The sequence below is a fragment of the Ovis aries genome, chromosome 4, assembly GCF_016772045.2.
Source record: "Ovis aries strain OAR_USU_Benz2616 breed Rambouillet chromosome 4, ARS-UI_Ramb_v3.0, whole genome shotgun sequence".
NCBI lineage: Eukaryota > Metazoa > Chordata > Mammalia > Artiodactyla > Bovidae > Ovis > Ovis aries.
In genome coordinates, this window is record NC_056057.1 from 107,286,415 (window position 1) to 107,305,885 (window position 19,471).

General features: G+C 54.4%; 2 gene segments (V, D, J or C); both read left to right on the plus strand.

Annotated features, from left to right (window-relative positions):
* Window positions 1-2,870: 2,870 nt before the first annotated feature.
* LOC101107504 (T cell receptor beta constant 2) lies at window positions 2,871-8,536 on the plus strand. The segment is given in 6 exon segments: window positions 2,871-3,200; window positions 5,567-6,452; window positions 6,907-7,296; window positions 7,702-7,719; window positions 7,877-7,983; window positions 8,295-8,536. Coding segments are annotated over 5 exon segments (597 nt in total).
* Window positions 8,537-12,385: 3,849 nt separating this feature from the next.
* LOC105613374 (T cell receptor beta constant 2-like) lies at window positions 12,386-17,687 on the plus strand. The segment is given in 5 exon segments: window positions 12,386-12,649; window positions 15,850-16,239; window positions 16,899-16,916; window positions 17,078-17,184; window positions 17,460-17,687. Coding segments are annotated over 5 exon segments (711 nt in total).
* The last annotated feature ends 1,784 nt before the right edge of the window (window positions 17,688-19,471 follow it).

The following is a 19,471-nucleotide window of genomic DNA, read 5'->3' on the forward strand; positions in this document are numbered from 1 at the left end:
CCTGAGCCACTGGCTTGCAGGTCATCCTGCACTCCTCTACCTGGAATGATGAATATGTAAGCTCCTACTGATCCCTGAAGATTTACCAGTGACATCTTCCGCATAAGAAGCCTCTGTGCCTCTTACGCCACCCCCATGATGCGGGATGAAACGTACCGTGCATGTTGCTGTCACAGTGCCCCGTGCCCACCTCCTTCCTACCACTGACCACACTTGACGGAAACTACCCCTTTTCTTGTCTGACACCTCTACTTGAAGGTCACTCCCTGACGGCAAAGTTGTGTTTTGTTACAGTAGCCATGGGATGTGGCATAGTACCTTAGTTCATTGTGTGTGTGTGTGTGTGTGTGTGTGTGTGTGTGTGTGTGTGAGTTGCTCAGTCTTTGCGACCCCATGGACTGCCACCTGCCAGGCTCCTCTGTCCATGGGATTTTCCAGGCAAGAATACTGGAGTGGCTTGCCATTCCCGTTCCCAGGGGATCTTCCTGACCCAGGGATGGAACCCAGGTCTCCTGCATTGCAGGCAGATTCTTCACCATCTGAGCCACCTGGGAAGCCATGTTCAGTGTATGCATCCATCTGGGAATCAATGAATGAGTCAGTGAGTTCACCCACAGTGACCCAGTTCAGGGGCAGATATCACCCTCAGGCCTGCCTGAGACAGACAGCGACCCTCCCCCTCCCAGCCCTGCAGCGCACAGCCCTCTCTATGGCAACACAAGCGTGCATTCTAACATGGGTCTCATATACAACCACATGCATATACACATATGTCTCTGTATATGTATGCATCCGAATAGCCAACAACTTGCTAAGCACATATCATTGCAATGTTTGCTGTTAACTTCCAAGAAAATAAAGATATCCAAATCACAGTCCTCAAGAATCTTCCCTGTTCATTAGGGGATAATTCATGGATAGAAAGAGTTAATATACAAGCAATTCGAGTTCCTATAATGCAGGCAGAGGCTAGCACTGAGTTTCTGACTGGGACCATCAGCGGAGAGTCTGGGAAGGTGGCAGACTCTTCACAGGAAGTGTTGGTCTCAGTGATCCCTGTGGGAGAGAGGTCATGAGTCAGAGGTATAAATGGGACAGGAAAGCACAGGGTCAGGGACCTCACACTCAGCACTCAGGTCCTTGCACTCAGCTGGCTGCGAGGTTCAGAGATGGCAGTCCTAAGTCTGTAGAGGCAGGCTGGGGCTTCCCGCTGGGAGAGTGGACTCTATCCTCGCCGCAGCATGAGGCGGGCGTAGAGAAGACGCACTGAGCATCTGTGCACTAGGGAGAGGAGTCGGGCCATCCAGGAAGCCAAGGGTAAGCACAGAGCTGAGAGTCCTCCCGCCCTGAGCTGACATCACCTCTGTGGATGGTCCTCCCACCCACCTCTCTATAAATGCCAGTCTGCACAGGTGAGCAAAGACAGTCCCAGAGGGGAGCCCTGATGACATAGGAGAGCTCCTCAGGGTGGCATCTGTTCCAGGAGGGGCCTCTCTGCCCCCCTCCCCCACCACTAGCACCCTGCCCTTCCCCAGGCCCCTCCCCACTCTCAGTGTGCCCTGAGTCTGTCTCCACTCAATCAGACCAGCCTCTGCCACCTGCACTTCCTGCCTCTGCCCAGCGGTTGGAGGAGGGGCACCAGAGGAGAGGACATTTTTGTATCACAGTGTAACATTGTGGGGGCTGGGGGGGTGGGCACAATGATTCAGTTAGAGGAAGTGCTTTTACAAAAAGCCCTGCCTCAGAAAATAGACTCATGCAGCCCACCCAGAACCTAGCTCCCAGTTTAAGATGAGGAGAGCGGCTGGGAGAAGTCCCTGGGGCAGGTCCCTCTGTGGCCTCGCAGGGACCTGGACTCTGGTCACCTCTGCCTCTCCCTGCTCCACACTCAGCTTCCAAGGAACACGAAGAATCAAGCCGTCAGAGTGGGATCTTCACAAAACTTGATCTTGGACAAAGTATTTGCAGTTGTGTTATTTGTTAAGCACTCACAACAACCTCCTGGGGAAGATATTACCCCATTTTTCAGATGGAGAAACTAAGGCCAGGGAGGTTACAGTCCCAGAAATAGTAGGAAGCAAGGTCTAGCCTGAAACACTTCCCAGTCCAGCAAATTCTTCACCCCTAGTGCCTCTTCCAATTTCACCACCATGTCAGCCCCCAGTCAAGCTCATTCTCTGCAAAATTGGGGTGACCTCATGTCCAGACCACCTGTCCACTAGTTCTGGAGGCAGGTCAGGAGAGAGAAGCCAGGGAGGAGAAGGAGGGTGGCCCCAGACTGTTCCAGGGGAGGAGGGGAAGAGGGAGGAATTCTTGGCAGCCCCTTCCCACTGTGCTCCTATGATGAGCGGCACTTCGGGCCAGGGACCAGGCTCACCGTGCTAGGTAAGAATGCTTCTCCGGGGGGAGGGAGGGTGGAATGCCCAGACTAGATGACCCCCCCAAACCCTGGCTTTGGGGGAGTGGGCGCTGGAGCCTCCCCGGCTGCTCTCCCAGAAGGGAAAGTTTGCGCCTGGGTCCCCAGGGCTGTGTGAACGCCGCGCAGCTGTACTTTGGAGCTGGTTCCAAGCTGACTGTGCTGGGTAAGGAGGGCAGCTGGAGTGCCTGAGTGTTCCCTCGGGTGGGATGCAGAGAGGCGGGCGGCTGCCATCTCCCTTCGAGGCGGCGCTTAGGGTCGGTGGGGACCTGGGCCGAGTCTAGGCATCAGAGAAGGGCAGCGCTGGTTTTTGTCCCGGGTCCCCGGGCTGTGAGCCAAAGCACTCAGTACTTCGGCGCGGGCACTCGGCTGTCGGTGCTAGGTGAGCGGGGACGCCTCCGGGGACCCGGGGGATGAGCGGGGGTTTTTGCGCGGGGCTGGGGGGCCGTGACTCAGAGACGCAGTACTTCGGGCCGGGCACGCGGCTCCTGGTGCTAGGTGAGTGCGGGCGGCGCGCCTCGATTCTTTGTGGGGCGCCCCGGCGCCGCCCTGACCTATGGGGCCGGCAGCGGGCTGGCCGCGGGGGGCGAGAGTCCGCGCGCTGGCCGCGGGCGGCGGGGTCAGGGCGAGTCGGATCCGGGCGCGTGGTCCTCCCCCTGCCCTGGAGCCGGGCTCTGGGACCCGGAGGGCGAGCAGCGACTCTCTGAGGGGTTTGCTTGCGGGGCTGGGACTCTGTGAGCCAGTGAGCGGTATTTCGGCGCCGGCACCAGGCTCACGGTCACAGGTGAGATCTGAACGCCTCCCTGCCTTCTATTCGCAGCCCCTCTTCTCCCCGGAGATGGGTGGGGTGGGCTGGAGCGTGTGGCTACGTTGTCCACCTGTGGAGTCAGCTTTGCAAGGGATGAAGGGCCAGGATTGGGGTTCTCATAGTCCTGGAACAGAGAGGTAGGGCAAGGGGGGCTTTGGTCTTTTTTTTTTTTTCCCTGAGATATTAGGGACCTGGTGAACCATGGCGAAAAAGAGAATTTATTAGGACTCTGAGAGCTGCTTGATTGGAGAGAAAGACTGAGGATGGCGATCTGGGCTGAGGGGAGGGTAGAAATGGGTGAAACAGCTGTAAAGGGGGAAATGAGCTGGGGGCGGGGGCCAGGAACAGGCAGAGCTGGCTCCAGGCAGGAAGAGATGCAAGCTTCCACTGAAAGGCCCAGGAGGAAAAGGATGGAGGAAAATGGAACAGAGACTTGAAAGAGACAGATAAACAGAGGCAGTGAGGGAAAGAATCCAAAAGGGTGGGGTTTGTTGATTTACTGTTTGAAAGTTTGGATTTAAATTTAGGTTTCAAACCTCTTTCTAAGTCCAGACCCCTGCCTGCCAGGCTGTGTGTACAGCACACCCGGGCTGGGTGGGAACCTGGGCTACTGGGGGCATTTACTCATCATATGGAGCCCCCTCACCACCACCACCCCCGCCCCCGCCACCCAGCCTGAAATTCCCCTCCTCACACCAGGTCTTCTAGGTTAAACACCCAGATGGTGCAGGACATACATTCAAATAGACATATTTTCCTGCTGAGACCAGGAATATTGCCAAGGAGATCTTAGCGCTGGAAAGGGATCTTCAATGTCACCTGGTGATGGAAACACTGAGCTTCCAGAGGGGAACGACCCCTCAGTAGTGTGTTTACTGGATGATGTGATCACAGCAAGCGTGTCTGTAGTTAGACTGGTTAGGTTGGAGCCAGTGGGGCTCCTTTCGAAGTGTTTGTTCCTGGTGACAGCTGGGCTCCTGTGATCAGCCAGGGTGGAGAAGAGCAGGAAGCCTCAGAACAGGTACACCTGGGTCCCAAGCCCTGGTCCTTTAATGATCTGATGACCTTGGACAAGTGAAACTGTGGGAACGTTCCCTCGGATTGAAAGTTATCAAGACCTACTGCTAACACTGCCGACACTGCAGGAGTAGCTGCCTGGGGAGGGTCTTAGAGTATCTAGCAGACCTGTTGTAACTCAATGGTCTCCCCCCTGACCCTCGCCTAGGCGGTCACTGGGGCAGCAGGGGAACCCAGTGCCAGTGGAGGGGCAGGATTAGCATGGGGAGGAGGGCTGGCTATATGTGAGAAGTGAGCTGAGAGCAGGACAGGTAAACTTTAGAGTTCTGTCTGAGGCTCTCTAGCCCACATCCAAGCACACACCACCAAAGCCCAGCAGGACACACACACAGGTGCACCCACATGGGTGAGCCCACCCACGGGGACTCACAAACAGGGAGGGGAAACTGACTTACTCCTCATCGTGCGGCCATGTAGTCAGTGATTCACCACGTACGGAAGGTCCTGCTTCCTTCTGCCCCGCACATCAATATCACAAGGAGCATCGCATATGGCTCAAACACACGTCTGTAATTTTCCCAGTAAGTTCCAAGTGTTTGCTAGGCGAGGGGGTCAGAGGAGTCAATTCTGTAATGCCCCTGGAGGGCTGGTAGAACCCCAGAGGCAGGGACTCTGCAGGAGGGTGAAGAACCAGGCCGAGCGCAGAAAGCCTGAGGGAGCCTGTGCAACAGAGACAAGGCAGGAGGTTTCCATTTCAGCTCCGGCCCGCCAGCAAAGCCCTCGGGACAGAGGTGCAGTCACAGGGTGGAAGTGCAGCACAGGGCCCCCGGCCTGATGGAAGGCAGAAAGTGAAGGGAAGTGCTAGTTGCTTAGTCAATTCTGACTCTGCAACCCCATGGACTGCAGCCCAACAGGCTCCTCTGTCCATGGAATTCTCTAGGCAAGAATACTGGAGTGGGTTGCCATTCCCTTCTCCAGGGGGTCTCCCTGATCAAGGGATCGAGCCCAGATCTCCTGCACTGCAGGCAGATTCTTTACTGAATGAGTACCAAAGAAGCCCAGAGCTACCTCAAAATGAACACCTAAGGCTTTTGTTTAAAAAATTATTTAGAATTTCACAGTGGTGACACCAGCGCATTATATCAAGTGGGCGGGGGGGGGGGGCCTTCTAAGTGTGGGGTCCTGTGTGACTACACAGTTCACACCCCCATAAAGCCAGCCCTGAAGTTAAGTCACGTCCATGGAAATAGCAAGTGTCAGAACTCTTTTTAAATCTTCTACGCTAAACTACATCTCTTTGGAATGAAATGTCTTCCTTTTAACAGAATTGCTCAGAAACAAACAAAAACAAGTCAATACAAAGCAAAGAACAGGATAAAATAAAGGTTTAGAGGGTCCAGAAGCAATAAGATAGTCAGATGAGAAGTCCGCAGGAGCTTTAACTGGAATGCCTTCGCCTGGGGCCCTCCGGGATGCTGCACACCAGAGGCTTAGCTGGATCAAGATTGCTCTGATGACCTCAGTTGCATACTTAGGAAGCCAGCCAGCAGGGAAAAGTAGAACACATGGAATCAAAGGGGCAAAGAAAGTTGAAGATGCCTGAATTTAAAACAAGGGGAGACAGCAATTTCTCTGAGCTGAGGCAACTCAGGGGTACCTGGAGGCAGAGGAATGGCTAGTTTGACCTGAAGCACTGGAAAGAAAGAAAACCTCCCATTCTGATGAGTACGCCCTAAGACAAATGCTGTCTTCATATGAGTACGCAAAAATATATCATCAATACATTGCCATCTGAAAAAATAAAAAGCATCCATCAAACAACTTCCTTATCCCCAAGTCATCTTACTGGTCAGCCCCTCAGGCTCACTCCCAGCAGAGGACAGGGCTTTCGGCATCCATAGATCAGGTCGTGTCCACCCCCACTCCAGACAGGCGGTGTTGGCTTCTCCCTTCACAAGCAGGAAAAATGATGCAGAGACATCCAGAGACTATCTAAAGCCACTTCTAAGCTTCGAATTCTACTATTCATGTTCCATCTGGTGCTCTACTTAAATAACTACCATATATTATGGTGAGAAGTAGAGAAATAAGCTTCCCATGTTGAATAACAAAACAATAACGTAAGAGAAGAGGATTTGCTCAGAGGTTGGATGGTGCCATTTGTAAGGCCACCTTTGGGGCTGGAGACACAGGAGACAGGCCTGTGGCAGGGTGAGTACAGGCACAGGCAGGGCAGGGGGGAGGCAGAGCACAGAGGCGTGGGGTGGTGACCCCCCAAACAGACAGGCCATACTGTTTGCGTGCACCCTCAGTCGCTCAGTCGTGTCCCACTCTTTTGCGACCCCATGGACTGTAGCCCGCTCCTCTATCCGTGGGATTTCCCAGGCAAGAGCACTGGGGTGGGTTGCCATTTCCTTCTCTAGGGGATCTTCCCAACCCAGGGATGGAACCCACGTTTCCTGCATTGGCAGACGGATTCCCTCTGAGCCACTGGGGTAGCCATCTTGCTACATAACTTTATTTTAGGATAACCCTGTGGCCCCCTTCCCTTCCTTCTCACAGTCATATACTCATACACGAAAACACAGACACACTCACACACACAGCCCCTACCACGCCCAGCTGGCTCTCAGGCCTGTCCTGGCCCCCACCCCTGTCCTTCCAGACGATCTGAGACAGGTGCACCCGCCCAAGGTGGCTGTGTTCGAACCCTCGGAAGCAGAGATCTCCCGGACCCAGAAGGCCACCCTCGTGTGCCTGGCCACGGGCTTCTACCCCGACCACGTGGAGCTGACCTGGTGGGTGAACAGGAAGCAGGTCACCACTGGGGTCAGCACGGACCCTGAGCCCTACAAAGAGGACCTCACGCAGAATGATTCCAGATACTGTCTGAGCAGCCGGCTGAGGGTGACCGCCGCCTTCTGGCACAACCCCCGTAACCACTTCCGATGCCAAGTCCAGTTCTACGGGCTCACGGACCAGGACCAGTGGGAGGAGCAGGACAGGGCCAAGCCTGTCACCCAGAACATCAGTGCTGAGACCTGGGGCAGAGCAGGTGAGCCGGCCCGGAGGGAGTCAGAGCTGACAGAGGAGAGATCAGGGAGAGAGCGGGAAGGCAGAGTGAAGAGCGGGGGAGCCCAGCAAGAGAGTGGACAGGGCACCACCTCAGGCGAACTCTTCTCCCGGATCCAGATCCTCAGCCCAGCTCAGCTGTGCTGGTGGGTGCCCTCCCTGCCCACCTGCACAGCTCAGGGTGCCAGTGGTGGGTCCCCATCCCCTTCAGTGCTGCCTCCTTCATGACCCTGAGGATGCTGTGGCTACATTGGCACAGGCAGTGCTGGGGCTCTGATCAGAGGCTGCTCAGAGCCTGGGGGTCAGTGCTGACTAAAAGACTGACTTAGTTTTGAATCGGGTTTAGAAGATGCAGGCTCTCATCCATTTCCCTCCCCTTTTCTTTCAGACTGTGGCGTCACCTCCGGTGAGTAGCCCTCTGCTTCTTTGTCTCCATCCCCATGGTCATTGCTCTGGAACCAGAGACAGAGGGCCCATGAACACTGGTTGGGGAGGTGTAAAGGGGGAGGAGGCCAGAGATACCTGCTCACAGGTACCTACCTGCTCTCCCTTTCTGCCAACAGCATCTTATCAGCAAGGCGTCCTGTCTGCCACCCTCCTCTATGAGATCCTGCTGGGGAAGGCCACCCTGTACGCTGTGCTGGTCAGCGCCCTGGTGCTGATGGCCATGGTAAGGAGGGGCCAGGATGGGGCAGGCAGGTTGGAGGTGACACTGGAAATGCAGCAACACAGACCTAGGAACGTAGAGACCCCACCAGGACCAGAGGTGGGCAGAGAGGAAGAAGGGGTTCACCCACACCTTGCCCCTCTGTGATCACAGTGGAAGAGCCATGCTGGGCAGGAGAAACTGGGGTCACCAGAAAACCAGTGGCTGGATGTTGGGAGGAGACCTGCTATTCGTCTTGTCAGGGGGACACCCTGCTTCCTCTCGGTCCCCAGCACTCCTGGCTCCTGGTGACCCTCACACCTTCTCTTCCTCAGGTCAAGAGAAAAGATTCCTGAAGCCAGCTTCCAGCCGGTTACTGCCCTGATGGGAATTCTGCTTTTCCCGTTCCTACCCAGCGCTTCTGAAGAGCTGCCCTCATCTCTGGACTCAGCCCAGCGTCCACCCCCATGTGCGGGTGCCCCAAAGTCTCAGGACCAGGATCTCCCTAACCCAGGGGAGACCCTAGGGGGACTGAACTTACTGAACCAATAAAAATGGCCTGTTGTGTTCACTCTGCCTTGAGTGTCTCCTCGCCTCTTCTCTCCATCTCTCAAGTCCCACGTGACTCCAGGCAGGGTACAAGCAGGAGACATTCAAGGAAAGTGCAGTCCTTTCAGGTGGGAGGTGAGGGGCCCAGCCTGTGACTGGCACGGCTCCTCCTTGTCAGGGGAACTTAAGGACGTGTGAAGGGGGGGACTGGTGAAGGGAGAGGCTTACTCTGGAGCAGTCTAGAAAAATGGAAGTGTTGCTTCTAGGAACTTGCTGTCCTACCTGGACAAAGGTGCGCCGAGGAAGGTCATGACCCCATGGTGCTCATTTCAGCTCTCACCCGGAGCATTACAAGACTTCCTTCACCACCAAAGAGTGTTTCCACCTGGGGAGAAGAAACCTCACTGACTTGGAAACCTCTTCTCAGCAGCAGATGTGTCTCCAGGTTAAGTTACAAAAGTGAAGTCGCTCACTTGTGTCCGACTCTTTGCGACCCCATGGACTGTAGTCTACCAGGCTCCTCTGTCCATGGGATTTTCCAGGCAATAGTACTGGAGTGGATTGCCATTTCCTTCTCCAGGGGATCTTTCCAACCCAGGGATTGAACCTAGGTCTCCTGCACTGTGGACAGATGCTGTACCATCTGAGCCACCAGGGAAGTCTAGTTACCAAGCTAGTTATACATTTCACTCAGGTGAATCACGTAGATGTGAAAATGTCCCCGGTCACTCCTGTGCTCAGTCACTCAGTCGTGTTTGACTCCTTGTGACCCCATGGACTGTAGCCCGCCAGGCTCCTCTGTCCATCATAATTCCCAGGCAAGAATACTGGAGTAGGGTGCTGTTTCCTACTCTAGAGGATATTCCCAACCCAGGGATCGAATCCACGTCTCTCACGTCTCCTGCGTTGGGAGGTGGATTCTTTACCACTGTGCCACCTGGGAGCCCTGCAAGATACCTGGGAGGATAGAAAATAAAGCCCCTAAAAACAAGGGTCAGCCCTCTTGCTATTTCTAGAAATCCTTCCAAAGCTCTTTATTGTCACATGGTCACTACAGTGATGCAACTCATTGTCCTCAGGATGGTATAGAAGACCCACCATTGTCCTCCACCTCTTTGTCCCCACTCACCCTCACTCCTGTACCCCTGAGCCTTCTGAACCACTGGCTCTTCGGCCATCCTGCACTCCTCTGCCTGGAACGACACCTAGTCAACTCCCACTCATCCTTGCAGACTCAGCGGTGACGTCTTCCCCAGCTAGTAGCCTTCTCTGCAGCATCCTTGCCCCTTGCTCCATGAGACTGCATGAAATGCCCTCTGTGTTTTGCTATCACAGTGCCCTGTGCCGACTTCCTTCCTGCTGCTAACCTCACTTGATGGAAACTACTCCTTTCGTTGTCTGACACCTCCACTTGAAGGTCACCTTCTTAAGGACCAAGTAGTATTTTATTACAGTATCTTTGGGATGTAGCATAGTATCTTGGTTCAGTGTACTCACCCAATAAATTATCTTTAAAGAAATGAATAAATCAGAGAGCTCACCTAAAGTGACCCAATTCAGGAGCAGATATTACCTTCAGGCGTTCCTGCAACAGACAGTGATCGCCTCCCCCACCCCAGGCCTGCAGCACACAGCCTCCTCAATCTATTGCATGCATGCATGCATCCTAGCACGAGTGTTTGCATATATAGCAACAAGCATGCATACATATTTGTCAACATATGTACATCAGCAGAGTAGTCTACGTATTAAGTACGTGTCATTGCAATGGTTTTCATTACCGTTCAGGAAAACAAAGATTACTGAGCCACAGCCCCCAAGAAGTTTCCCTGTTCTTTAGGGGGATAATTCATGACTAGAAATGCTTAACATAACAGCAGCAATGTCTACACTTAACACTTGAACAGCAGCAACGTGAGCTGTGTACTGAAACGCAGGCAGAGGCTAGCACTGAGTTTCTGACTGGGACCATCAGCGGAGAGTCTGGGAAGGTGGCAGACTCTTCACAGGAAGAGTTGGTCTCAGTGATCCCTGTGGGAGAGAGGTCATGAGTCAGAGGTATGAATGGGACAGGAAAGCACAGAGTCAGGGACCTCGCACTCAGCACTCAGGTCCTTGCACTCAGCTGGCTGCGAGGTTCAGAGATGGCAGTCCTAAGTCTGTAGAGGCAGGCTGGGGCTTCCCGCTGGGAGAGTGGACTCCATCCTCGCCACAGCATGAGGCGGGCGTACAGCAGACACACTGAGCATCTGTGCACTAGGGAGAGGAGTCAGGCCATCCAGGAAGCCAAGGGCAAGCACAGAGCTGCGAGTCCTCCCGCCCTGAGCTGACATCACCTCTGTGGATGGTCCTCCCACCCACCTCTCTATAAATGCCAGTCTGCACAGGTGAGCAAAGACAGTCCCAGAGGGGAGCCCTGATGACATAGGGGAGCTCCTCAGGGTGGCATCTGTTCCAGGAGGGGCCTCTCTGCCCCCCTCCCCCACCACTAGCACCCTGCCCTTCCCCAGGCCCCTCCCCACTCTCAGTGTGCCCTGACTCTGTCTCCACTCAATCAGACCAGCCTCTGCCACCTGCACTTCCTGCCTCTGCCCAGTGGTTGGAGGAGGGGCACCAGAGGAGAGGACATTTTTGTATCACAGTGTAACATTGTGGGACTTTGGGGGGGGCCACGATGATTCAGTTAGAGGAAGTGCTTTTACAAAAAGCCCTGCCTCAGAAAATAGATCCACGCAGCCCACCCAGAACCTAGCTCCCAGTTTAAGATGGGGAGAGCAGCTGGGAGAAGTCCCTGGAGCGAGTCCTTCTGTGGTCTCGCAGGGACCTGGACTCTGATCATCTCTGCCTCTCCCTGCTCCACACTCAGCTTCCCAGGAACACGAAGAATCAAGCTGTCAGAGTGGGATCAAGAACCAGTGCTTTCCATAAAACTTGCCTTTTGACAAAGTACTTGTCGTTCAGTTCAGTCACTAAGTCGTGTCCGACTCTTCGCAACCCCACGTACTGCAGCATGCCAAGCTTCCCAAGTTTGCTCAAACTTACATCCACTGACTCAACGATGCCTTCCAAGCATCTCATTCTCTGTTACCCCTTTCTCCTCCTGCCCTCAATCTTTCCCAGAATCAGGGTCTTTTCCCATGAATCATCTCTTTGCATCAGATGTCCAAGGTATTGGAACCTCGGCTTCGGCATCAGTCCTTGCAATGAATATTCAGGATTGATTTCCTTTAGGATTGACTGGTTTAATCTCCTTGCTGTCCAAGGGACTCTCAAGAGTCTTCTCCGGCAGCACAGTTCGAAAGCATCGCAGGTGTAAAATTCATTAAGCACAACAATCCTGCGGGAAAGATATTATCCCATTTTTCATATGGAGAAAATAAGGCCAGGGAGGTTACAGGTCACAGAAGTAGTAAGAGGCAAGGTCTAGCCTGAAACACTTCCCAGTCCAGCAAAACCTCCACCCCTAGTGCTTCTTCCAATTTCACCACCATGTCAGCCCCCAAGTCAAGCTCATTCTCTGCAAAATTGGGGGTGACCTCATGTCCAGACCACCTGTCCACTAGTTCTGGAGACAGGTCAGGAGAGAGAAGCCAGGGAGGAGAAGGAGGGTGGCCCCAGACTGTTCCAGGGGAGGAGGGGAAGAGAGGGGAATTCTTGGCAGCCCCTTCCCACTGTGCTCCTATGGGGAGCTGCAGTTCGGGCCAGGGACCAGGCTCACCGTGCTAGGTAAGAATGCTTCTCCAGGGGGAGGGAGGGTGGAATGCCCAGACTAGATGACCCCGTGAACTCTGGCTTTTAGAGAGTGGATGCCTTACCCTGTCCCTGCTGCACTCAGGGAAGGGAAAGTTTGCGCCTGGGTCCCCAGGGCTGTGTGAACACAGATCCCCTTTACTTTGGAGCTGGTTCCAAGCTGACTGTGCTGGGTAAGGAGGGCAGCTGGGGTCCCTGAGTGTTCCCTCCGGTGGGATGCAGAAAGGCGGGAGGCTGCCCATCTCCCTTCGGGGTTGCGCTCAGGGTTCCTGTGGACCTGGGTTGAGTTCGGGCTATCCGGAGAGGGTAGCGCTAGTTTTTGTCCTGAGCCTCCGGGCTGTGAGCAATAACCCTCTGTATTTCGGAGGGGGCACTCGGCTGTTGGTACTAGGTAAGTGGGGTGCTCTGGGGCGCTAGAAGGGAAGTGGGGCTATCAGATGTCAGTAGGGTAGGTGGACCGATATTTCTGTGCTGAGCCCTGAGGCTGTGAGCACAGACACGCAGTACTTCGGCCCGGGAACCCGGCTGTCGGTGCTAGGTGAGCCGGGAAGCTGCTGCGGAACGGGGGGTATACGCGGCGGGTTTTTGCGCGGGGCTGGGGGGCCGTGACTCAGACCCAGTACTTTGGGCCGGGCACGCGGCTCCTGGTGCTAGGTGAGTGCGGGCGGCGCGCCTCGATTTTTGTGGGGCGCCCCGGGGCTGTGCTTTGCAGGCGCCGCCCTGACCTTCGGGGCCGGCAGCCGGCTGACGGTGGTGGGTGAGTGTCCGCCGGCTGGCCGCTGGCGGCGGGCGGGACGGGAGGCGGCGGGGTCAGGGCGGGTCGGATCCCGGCACTTGGTCCCCTCCCTGCCCTAGAGCTGAGCCCCGGGACTGGGGAAGCGAGCGCGAGCCGCTGGGAGCTGCGGGGGCGGGGGGTTTGAGTGCCGGGCTCTTCCTCCGTGTTCCTATGAGCAGTATTTCGGCCCAGGCACCAAGCTCACGGTCGTAGGTGAGATCTGGACTTCTCCCCTCCTTTCCGCGCAGCCCCTTGCTTCCCCGGAGATGGGTGGGGTGCGCTGGGGCTGGGGCGCCTGGCTAGTTGTGCCTCTGGGGGTTCTGCTCTGCAAGGGAGGCGGGGAGTATTGGGTAGGGGGTACTGGGGAGGGGTACTATAGTCTGGGAACGCGGACAGAGGGCAAGGGGGGCTTCAGTCTCTTTTTTTCTGGGGTATTTGGGGACCGGGTGAGCAATGGAGAAAAGATTAATTAGGACTCTGAGCCTGGCTTGATTGGAGAAAAAGACTGAGGAGGGCGATCCGGGCTGGGGGAAGGGTAGGAGCCGGTGTAGCTGCTGCAAAGGGGAAAATGAGACGGGGAGGGGGTCGGCAGGATGAGCTCAGGATGCTGGGCCCACTGCAGAGCCCAGCTCCCGGGAGGTGGGGATGCAGGCTTCTGCTGAACGAGGACCAAGCAGGAGTGAAGAGACATGAGACAGACACAGCGGAGACAGTGAGGGAAAGAATCAAGACAAGCGGGGTTTGCCGATTCACTGTTTGAAAGTTTGGATTTAAATTTAAGTTTCAAACCTCTTCCTTTCCAAGTCCAGACCCCTGCCGGCCAGGCTGTGTGTACAGCACACGCAGACTGGGTGGGAACCTGGGCCACTGGGGGCATTTACTCCCCAAATGGAGCCCCTTCACCACCACCACCACCCCCACCCCAGCCTGAAATTCCCCTCCTCACACCAGGTCTTCTAGGTTAAACAGCCAGATGGTGCAGGACATACATTCAAATAGACATATTTTCCTGCTGAGACCAGGAACATTCCCAAGGGGATCTTAGCACTGGAAAGGGATCTTCAATGTCACCTGGTGATGGAAACACTGAGCTTCCAGAGGGGAACGACCCCTCAGTAGTTAGACTGGTTAGGTTGGAGCCAGTGAGGCTCCTTTCGAAGTGTTTGTTCCTGGTGACAGCTGGGTTCCTGTGATCAGCCAGGGTGGAGAAGAGCAGGAGGCCTCAGAACAGGTGCACCTGGGTCCCAAGCCCTGGTCCTTTAATAAGCCAGTGACCTTGTGGGAGTGAATATGTGTGCATAGGTCACACACCCAGGAAGCCAGCCCTAAAGTCAAGTTGCTGTTGTCATCATTGTTCAGTCACTAAGTTGTATCAGACTCTTTCTCAACCCCATGGACTGTAGCTCCCACCTCCACCCCCCATCCAGGCTCCTCTGTCCATGAAATTTCCCAGGCAAGAATACTGGAGTGGGTTGCCATTTCCTTCTCTGAGGAATCTTCCTGACCCTGGGATTGAACCAGGATTTCCTGTGGCTCCTGCATTGCAGGCAGATTCTTTCCCACTGAGCCACCTGGGAAGCCAATCCGTGGAAATGTGGTGTCACAAGAACATTTTTTTTTTTCATTTCTTCCAGCCTAAACTAGATGTCTTTAGATTGAGACGTCTTCCCTTTAACAGAGTTGCTCAGAAACAAACAAAAAAAATCCATATAATGCAAAGAGCAAGATGAAACGTATGTTGAGAGGGTCCAGAAGCAATAAGCCAGTCAGATGAGACGGTCACAGGGGCTTTAACTGGAATGCCTTCACCTGGGGCCTGCCAGGATGCCACACACTAGAGGCTTAGTTGGATCGAGACAATTGGGAGCAGAAGTTGCTTGATGATCTCAGATGCATTTTTAGGAAGCTTGCTGGTAGGGGAAAACAGAAGATGTGGAATCAAAGGGGCAAAGGATGTTGAAGATGCTTGAATTTGTGATCTGTCTGAGCTGAGGCAACTCGGGGTACCTGGAGGCAGAGGAATGGCTAGGATGACCTGGTAAGACACCAGAGACATCCTGAGACAGAAGGCTGTCTTCACGTGCGTGCACAAAAGTATGCCATCTGTATGTTGTCATTTGAAGAAAAAAACCCAACCCCATAATGAGCCCCTTACACTCAAATCCCCTCTACTCCTCAGCCCCCCAGGCTCACATACAACTAACCCAGCTGATGGCAGAGGCTTCCTGCATCCTTATGTCAGGCCATCTCCACCCCCACTCTGGACAGTCAGTGTTGAGATTCTCCCTTCACAAGCAGGAAAAATGATGCAGAGACATTCAGGGGTTGTCTAAAGTCATGTTGGTGGGCAAAGTCACTGTCAAGCTTTGACTTCTCTATTATTCTGGTTCCAATCCAGCTCTCTGTTTAAATAACTACTACAAATTACGATGAGAAAAAAGACAGGTAAGTTTTTCTTGTTGAATAAGAAATCAAATAACATGAAAGAAGAAAACTTGCTCAGATGTCAGGCAGTGCCATTTGTAAGGCCACCTTAGGGGGCTAGAGACAGAAGAGATGGGCTTGTCGTAGGGTGAGTACAAGGGACAGGCAGACAGAGGGAGAACAAGAACAGAGGAGTGGGGTGATGACTCCCAAACAAACAGGACATACTGCTACCTGATTTTATTGTAGGATAACCCTGAGCCTCCCTTCCCTGCTTTCTCATACTCATATACTCACAAACACAAACAAACACAAGCAAACACACACACATAGACCCTACCACGCCCAGCCGGCTCTCAGACCTGTCCTGGCCCCCACCCTTGTCCTTCCAGACGATCTGAGACAGGTGCACCCGCCCAAGGTGGCTGTGTTCGAACCCTCGGAAGCAGAGATCTCCCGGACCCAGAAGGCCACCCTCGTGTGCCTGGCCACGGGCTTCTACCCCGACCACGTGGAGCTGACCTGGTGGGTGAACAGGAAGCAGGTCACCACTGGGGTCAGCACGGACCCTGAGCCCTACAAAGAGGACCTCACGCAGAATGACTCCAGATACTGTCTGAGCAGCCGGCTGAGGGTGACCGCCGCCTTCTGGCACAACCCCCGCAACCACTTCCGATGCCAAGTCCAGTTCTACGGGCTCACGGACCAGGACCAGTGGGAGGAGCAGGACAGGGACAAGCCCGTCACCCAGAACATCAGCGCCGAGACCTGGGGCAGAGCAGGTGAGCCGGCCCGGAGGGGGTCAGAGCCGACAGAGGAGAGATCAGGGAGAGAGCGGGAAGGCAGAGTGAAGAGCGGGGGAGCCCAGCAAGAGGGTGGACAGGGCACCACCTCAGGCGAACTCCTCCCCCGGATCCAGATCCTCAGCCCAGCTCAGCTGTGCTGGTGGGTGCCCTCCCTGCCCGCCTGCACAGCTCAGGGTGCCAGTGGTGGGTCCCCATCCCCTTCAGTGCTGCCTCCTCCATGACCCTGAGGATGCTGTGTCCACATTGGCACAGGCAGTGCTGGGACTCTGATCAGAGGCTGCTCAGAGCCTGGGGGTCAGTGCTGACTAAAAGCTAGCTTAGTAGGTCTTTTTCATTTATTTGTTTTGTTTTAAGCATCTCAAAGTATCACATATTTATGATTGCCTAGTTTTAATGTATCAGGAATCTGGGCATAGCTTAGCTGGCTCGTTTATTTCAGTATGCTACAATCAGATGTCAGCCAAAGCTAGAGTCTTATCTGAAGGCTCAGCTGGGGCAAGATCCACTCCCAAGTTCACGTGATTGTTGCAAGTTTTAGCATCTTGCCAGCTATTGGACTGAGGAAGGCTGGCTTAGCTTTGAATCTGCTTTAGAAGATGCAGGCTCTCATCCATTTCCCTCCCCTTTTCTTTCAGACTGTGGCGTCACCTCCGGTGAGTAGCCCTCTGCTTCCTTGTCTCCATCCCCATGGTCATTGCTCTGGAACCAGAGACAGAGAACCCATGGACACTGGTTGGGTGGGGGAGTGTAAAGGGGGAGGAGGCCAGAGATACCTGCTCACAGGTACCTACCTGCTCTCCCTTTCTGCCAACAGCGTCTTATCAGCAAGGTGTCCTGTCTGCCACCCTCCTCTATGAGATCCTGCTGGGGAAGGCCACCCTGTATGCTGTGCTGGTCAGCGCCCTGGTGCTGATGGCCATGGTAAGGAGGGGGCCAGGATGAGAGTGTGATGAAAGGAAAGTGTGAAGCATCATGCAGGGGAGCTGAGGGGTCTCAGAATTGTGTCCTGACATCTCCGTGGAGTTCCAGTGGGGCTGCCAGACTGGGGAGAAAGTACAGAGATCATCACAGACAGAACGCGGCTTTGAAGGATAGGGAGAGCCCTCCCAAAAATCAGACCCCAGAATCAGCATCCTCTGACCCAGCCCTGCTGTTCCATGGCCCCTGGCATCCTGACGACATCCTCTCTTCCTCAGGTTAAGAAAAAGGATTCCTGAGACCAGCTCCACAAGTGCATCCCGAGTCATTCTTTATCATGGCCTTGGATTCTCCTTAACACCTTTCCAGTCTGTGTTCTTCAAGAGTTTCTCTCTCTCTCATCTCCCTCCTTTACGGATGTCTGCCCCTTCTCTCAGCTTCCCTGCAGGTGGAGTGCCGTACTCGGAACCTGAAATTGACTGAATTAATAAAAGTGTCACGATGGGCTTGATTGTGTCCTGGAGTGTCTGTGGTATCCTGCCCTTCATTGATCTACCTCTGATTTGGGAAATCACCACCCCTCAGGCTCAGTAAAGAATCTGCCTGCAGTACAGGAGACCCAGGTTCAATCCCTGGGTCAGGAAGATCTCCTGGAGAAGGGAATGGCAAGCCACTTGCCTGGAGAATCCCAAGGACAAAGAAGCCTGGTGGGCTACAGTCCATAGGGTCACAAAGAGTCGGACATGACTGAGTGACTCACACACACGCACACACACACACGCACACACACGCACAGAGGCATATGGAGGGACAGATCCTCCTCTCTGACCAATGCCGCTTCCTCTTGTTCATCCTCATGGGGTGCTGTGGTCCACATCCAGGCACTCTGGGCCCCCGTGTGTAGGGCTAATCTGAAGGGCAAGAAGTTGGGCTCTGGAAAACCTGCATATTGAGGGCAGATAATGGCTCAGATGGTAAAGAATTTGCCTGCAATGCAGCTGACCTGAGTTTGGGTCTGCTGGGTCGAGAAGATCCCCTGGAGAAGGGAACGGCTGCCCCCTCCAGTATTCTTGCCTGGAAAATTCCGTGGACAGAAGAGCCTGGCAGGCTACAGCCCATGGGGTCACCAAGAGTCGGACAGGAATGAGCAACTAACACTTTCACTTTTTTCAAGAATGAGTGAAGGGGAACCATAACCCCCACCTCAGTGCTGGACAGAGGACGGGGCCGCCCGTGGTTGGAATGTCTGGTCATTTCTCAATTCCAAATTCAAGGTTCACTTCCTATGCATTTAGGGTCCACCTTTGTTTTTTAACACTTCCATCTTACCTGGTTTCAGAATTTGGGCTTGAGATTTAGTTCTACTTTGCCGGTCTGGGTTAGAACCCTAAAGACAGCATAGAGCTGGAAACACTGAAGCGTGAAACCTGGAGACTGCACAGAGGCGGGACACGTGGGGGCAGACATGCCCCCATGGGGGAGGAACAGAGATGGGGAGGGTCCAGCGTGGGCTGGGGTGCTATCCCCTGAAGCCCTTCCAACCGAAGCTCCTTCTCTCATTGGGATGGAGGCCAGGCCACCCTAAGTGGAGCGTGTTGCGTGCAGACAACTCTTCGGGGAGACAGTTCTCTTACTGGGGCAGGTGCGACCTGCAGGTTACAATCCCTGTGGTAGAACACTGCGCCAGGCATGGGGCAGGGATGGGGAGGGAGGAGAGGAGTGCCATCAGGGGACAGGCAGACCAGCGAGAGGCCCTGGGTAAGTTAGCTGAGGCAGAATGTCGGGAATGAGAGAAGTTCCGAAATCTGGAAGATGGTGGGAAAGATGGGGTCCTCATCTCCTGCTTTGTTCCAGGCTGGGCCCTGGCACACGCGTTGTCCCAGCCAATCCCCACAACTATCCCATGAGCAGGTATTTTTTTTCTCCCAACTTCATAGGTGAAGAAACTATAGTTTATGGGTCAAATGACTGGTAAGCTGTGAAACTGTAGCACATTCTTCTAAAGAGGGCAGTTCAGGAAGCTTTGCCCAATGGTGACCAAGAGCGTGCGGCCGCTCACAAAACCTCTGGGTGACCCTAGAGCAGGTGCTCCTGAAGGCCAGGGCAGAACCCCAGCAACAGACTGGGGACACCTTGAATCCTCAGTATGTTTATTCCTTAGCGCTGCTAAGAACCACACACTCGATCCTTTAAAGCAATCAAAATGCGTTCTCTCACAGTTCCTAAGGCCAAAAGTCAAAATCAAGGTGTTGGCAGGGCTGCACTCCCCTCCAAAACTCTCAGGGAGAAT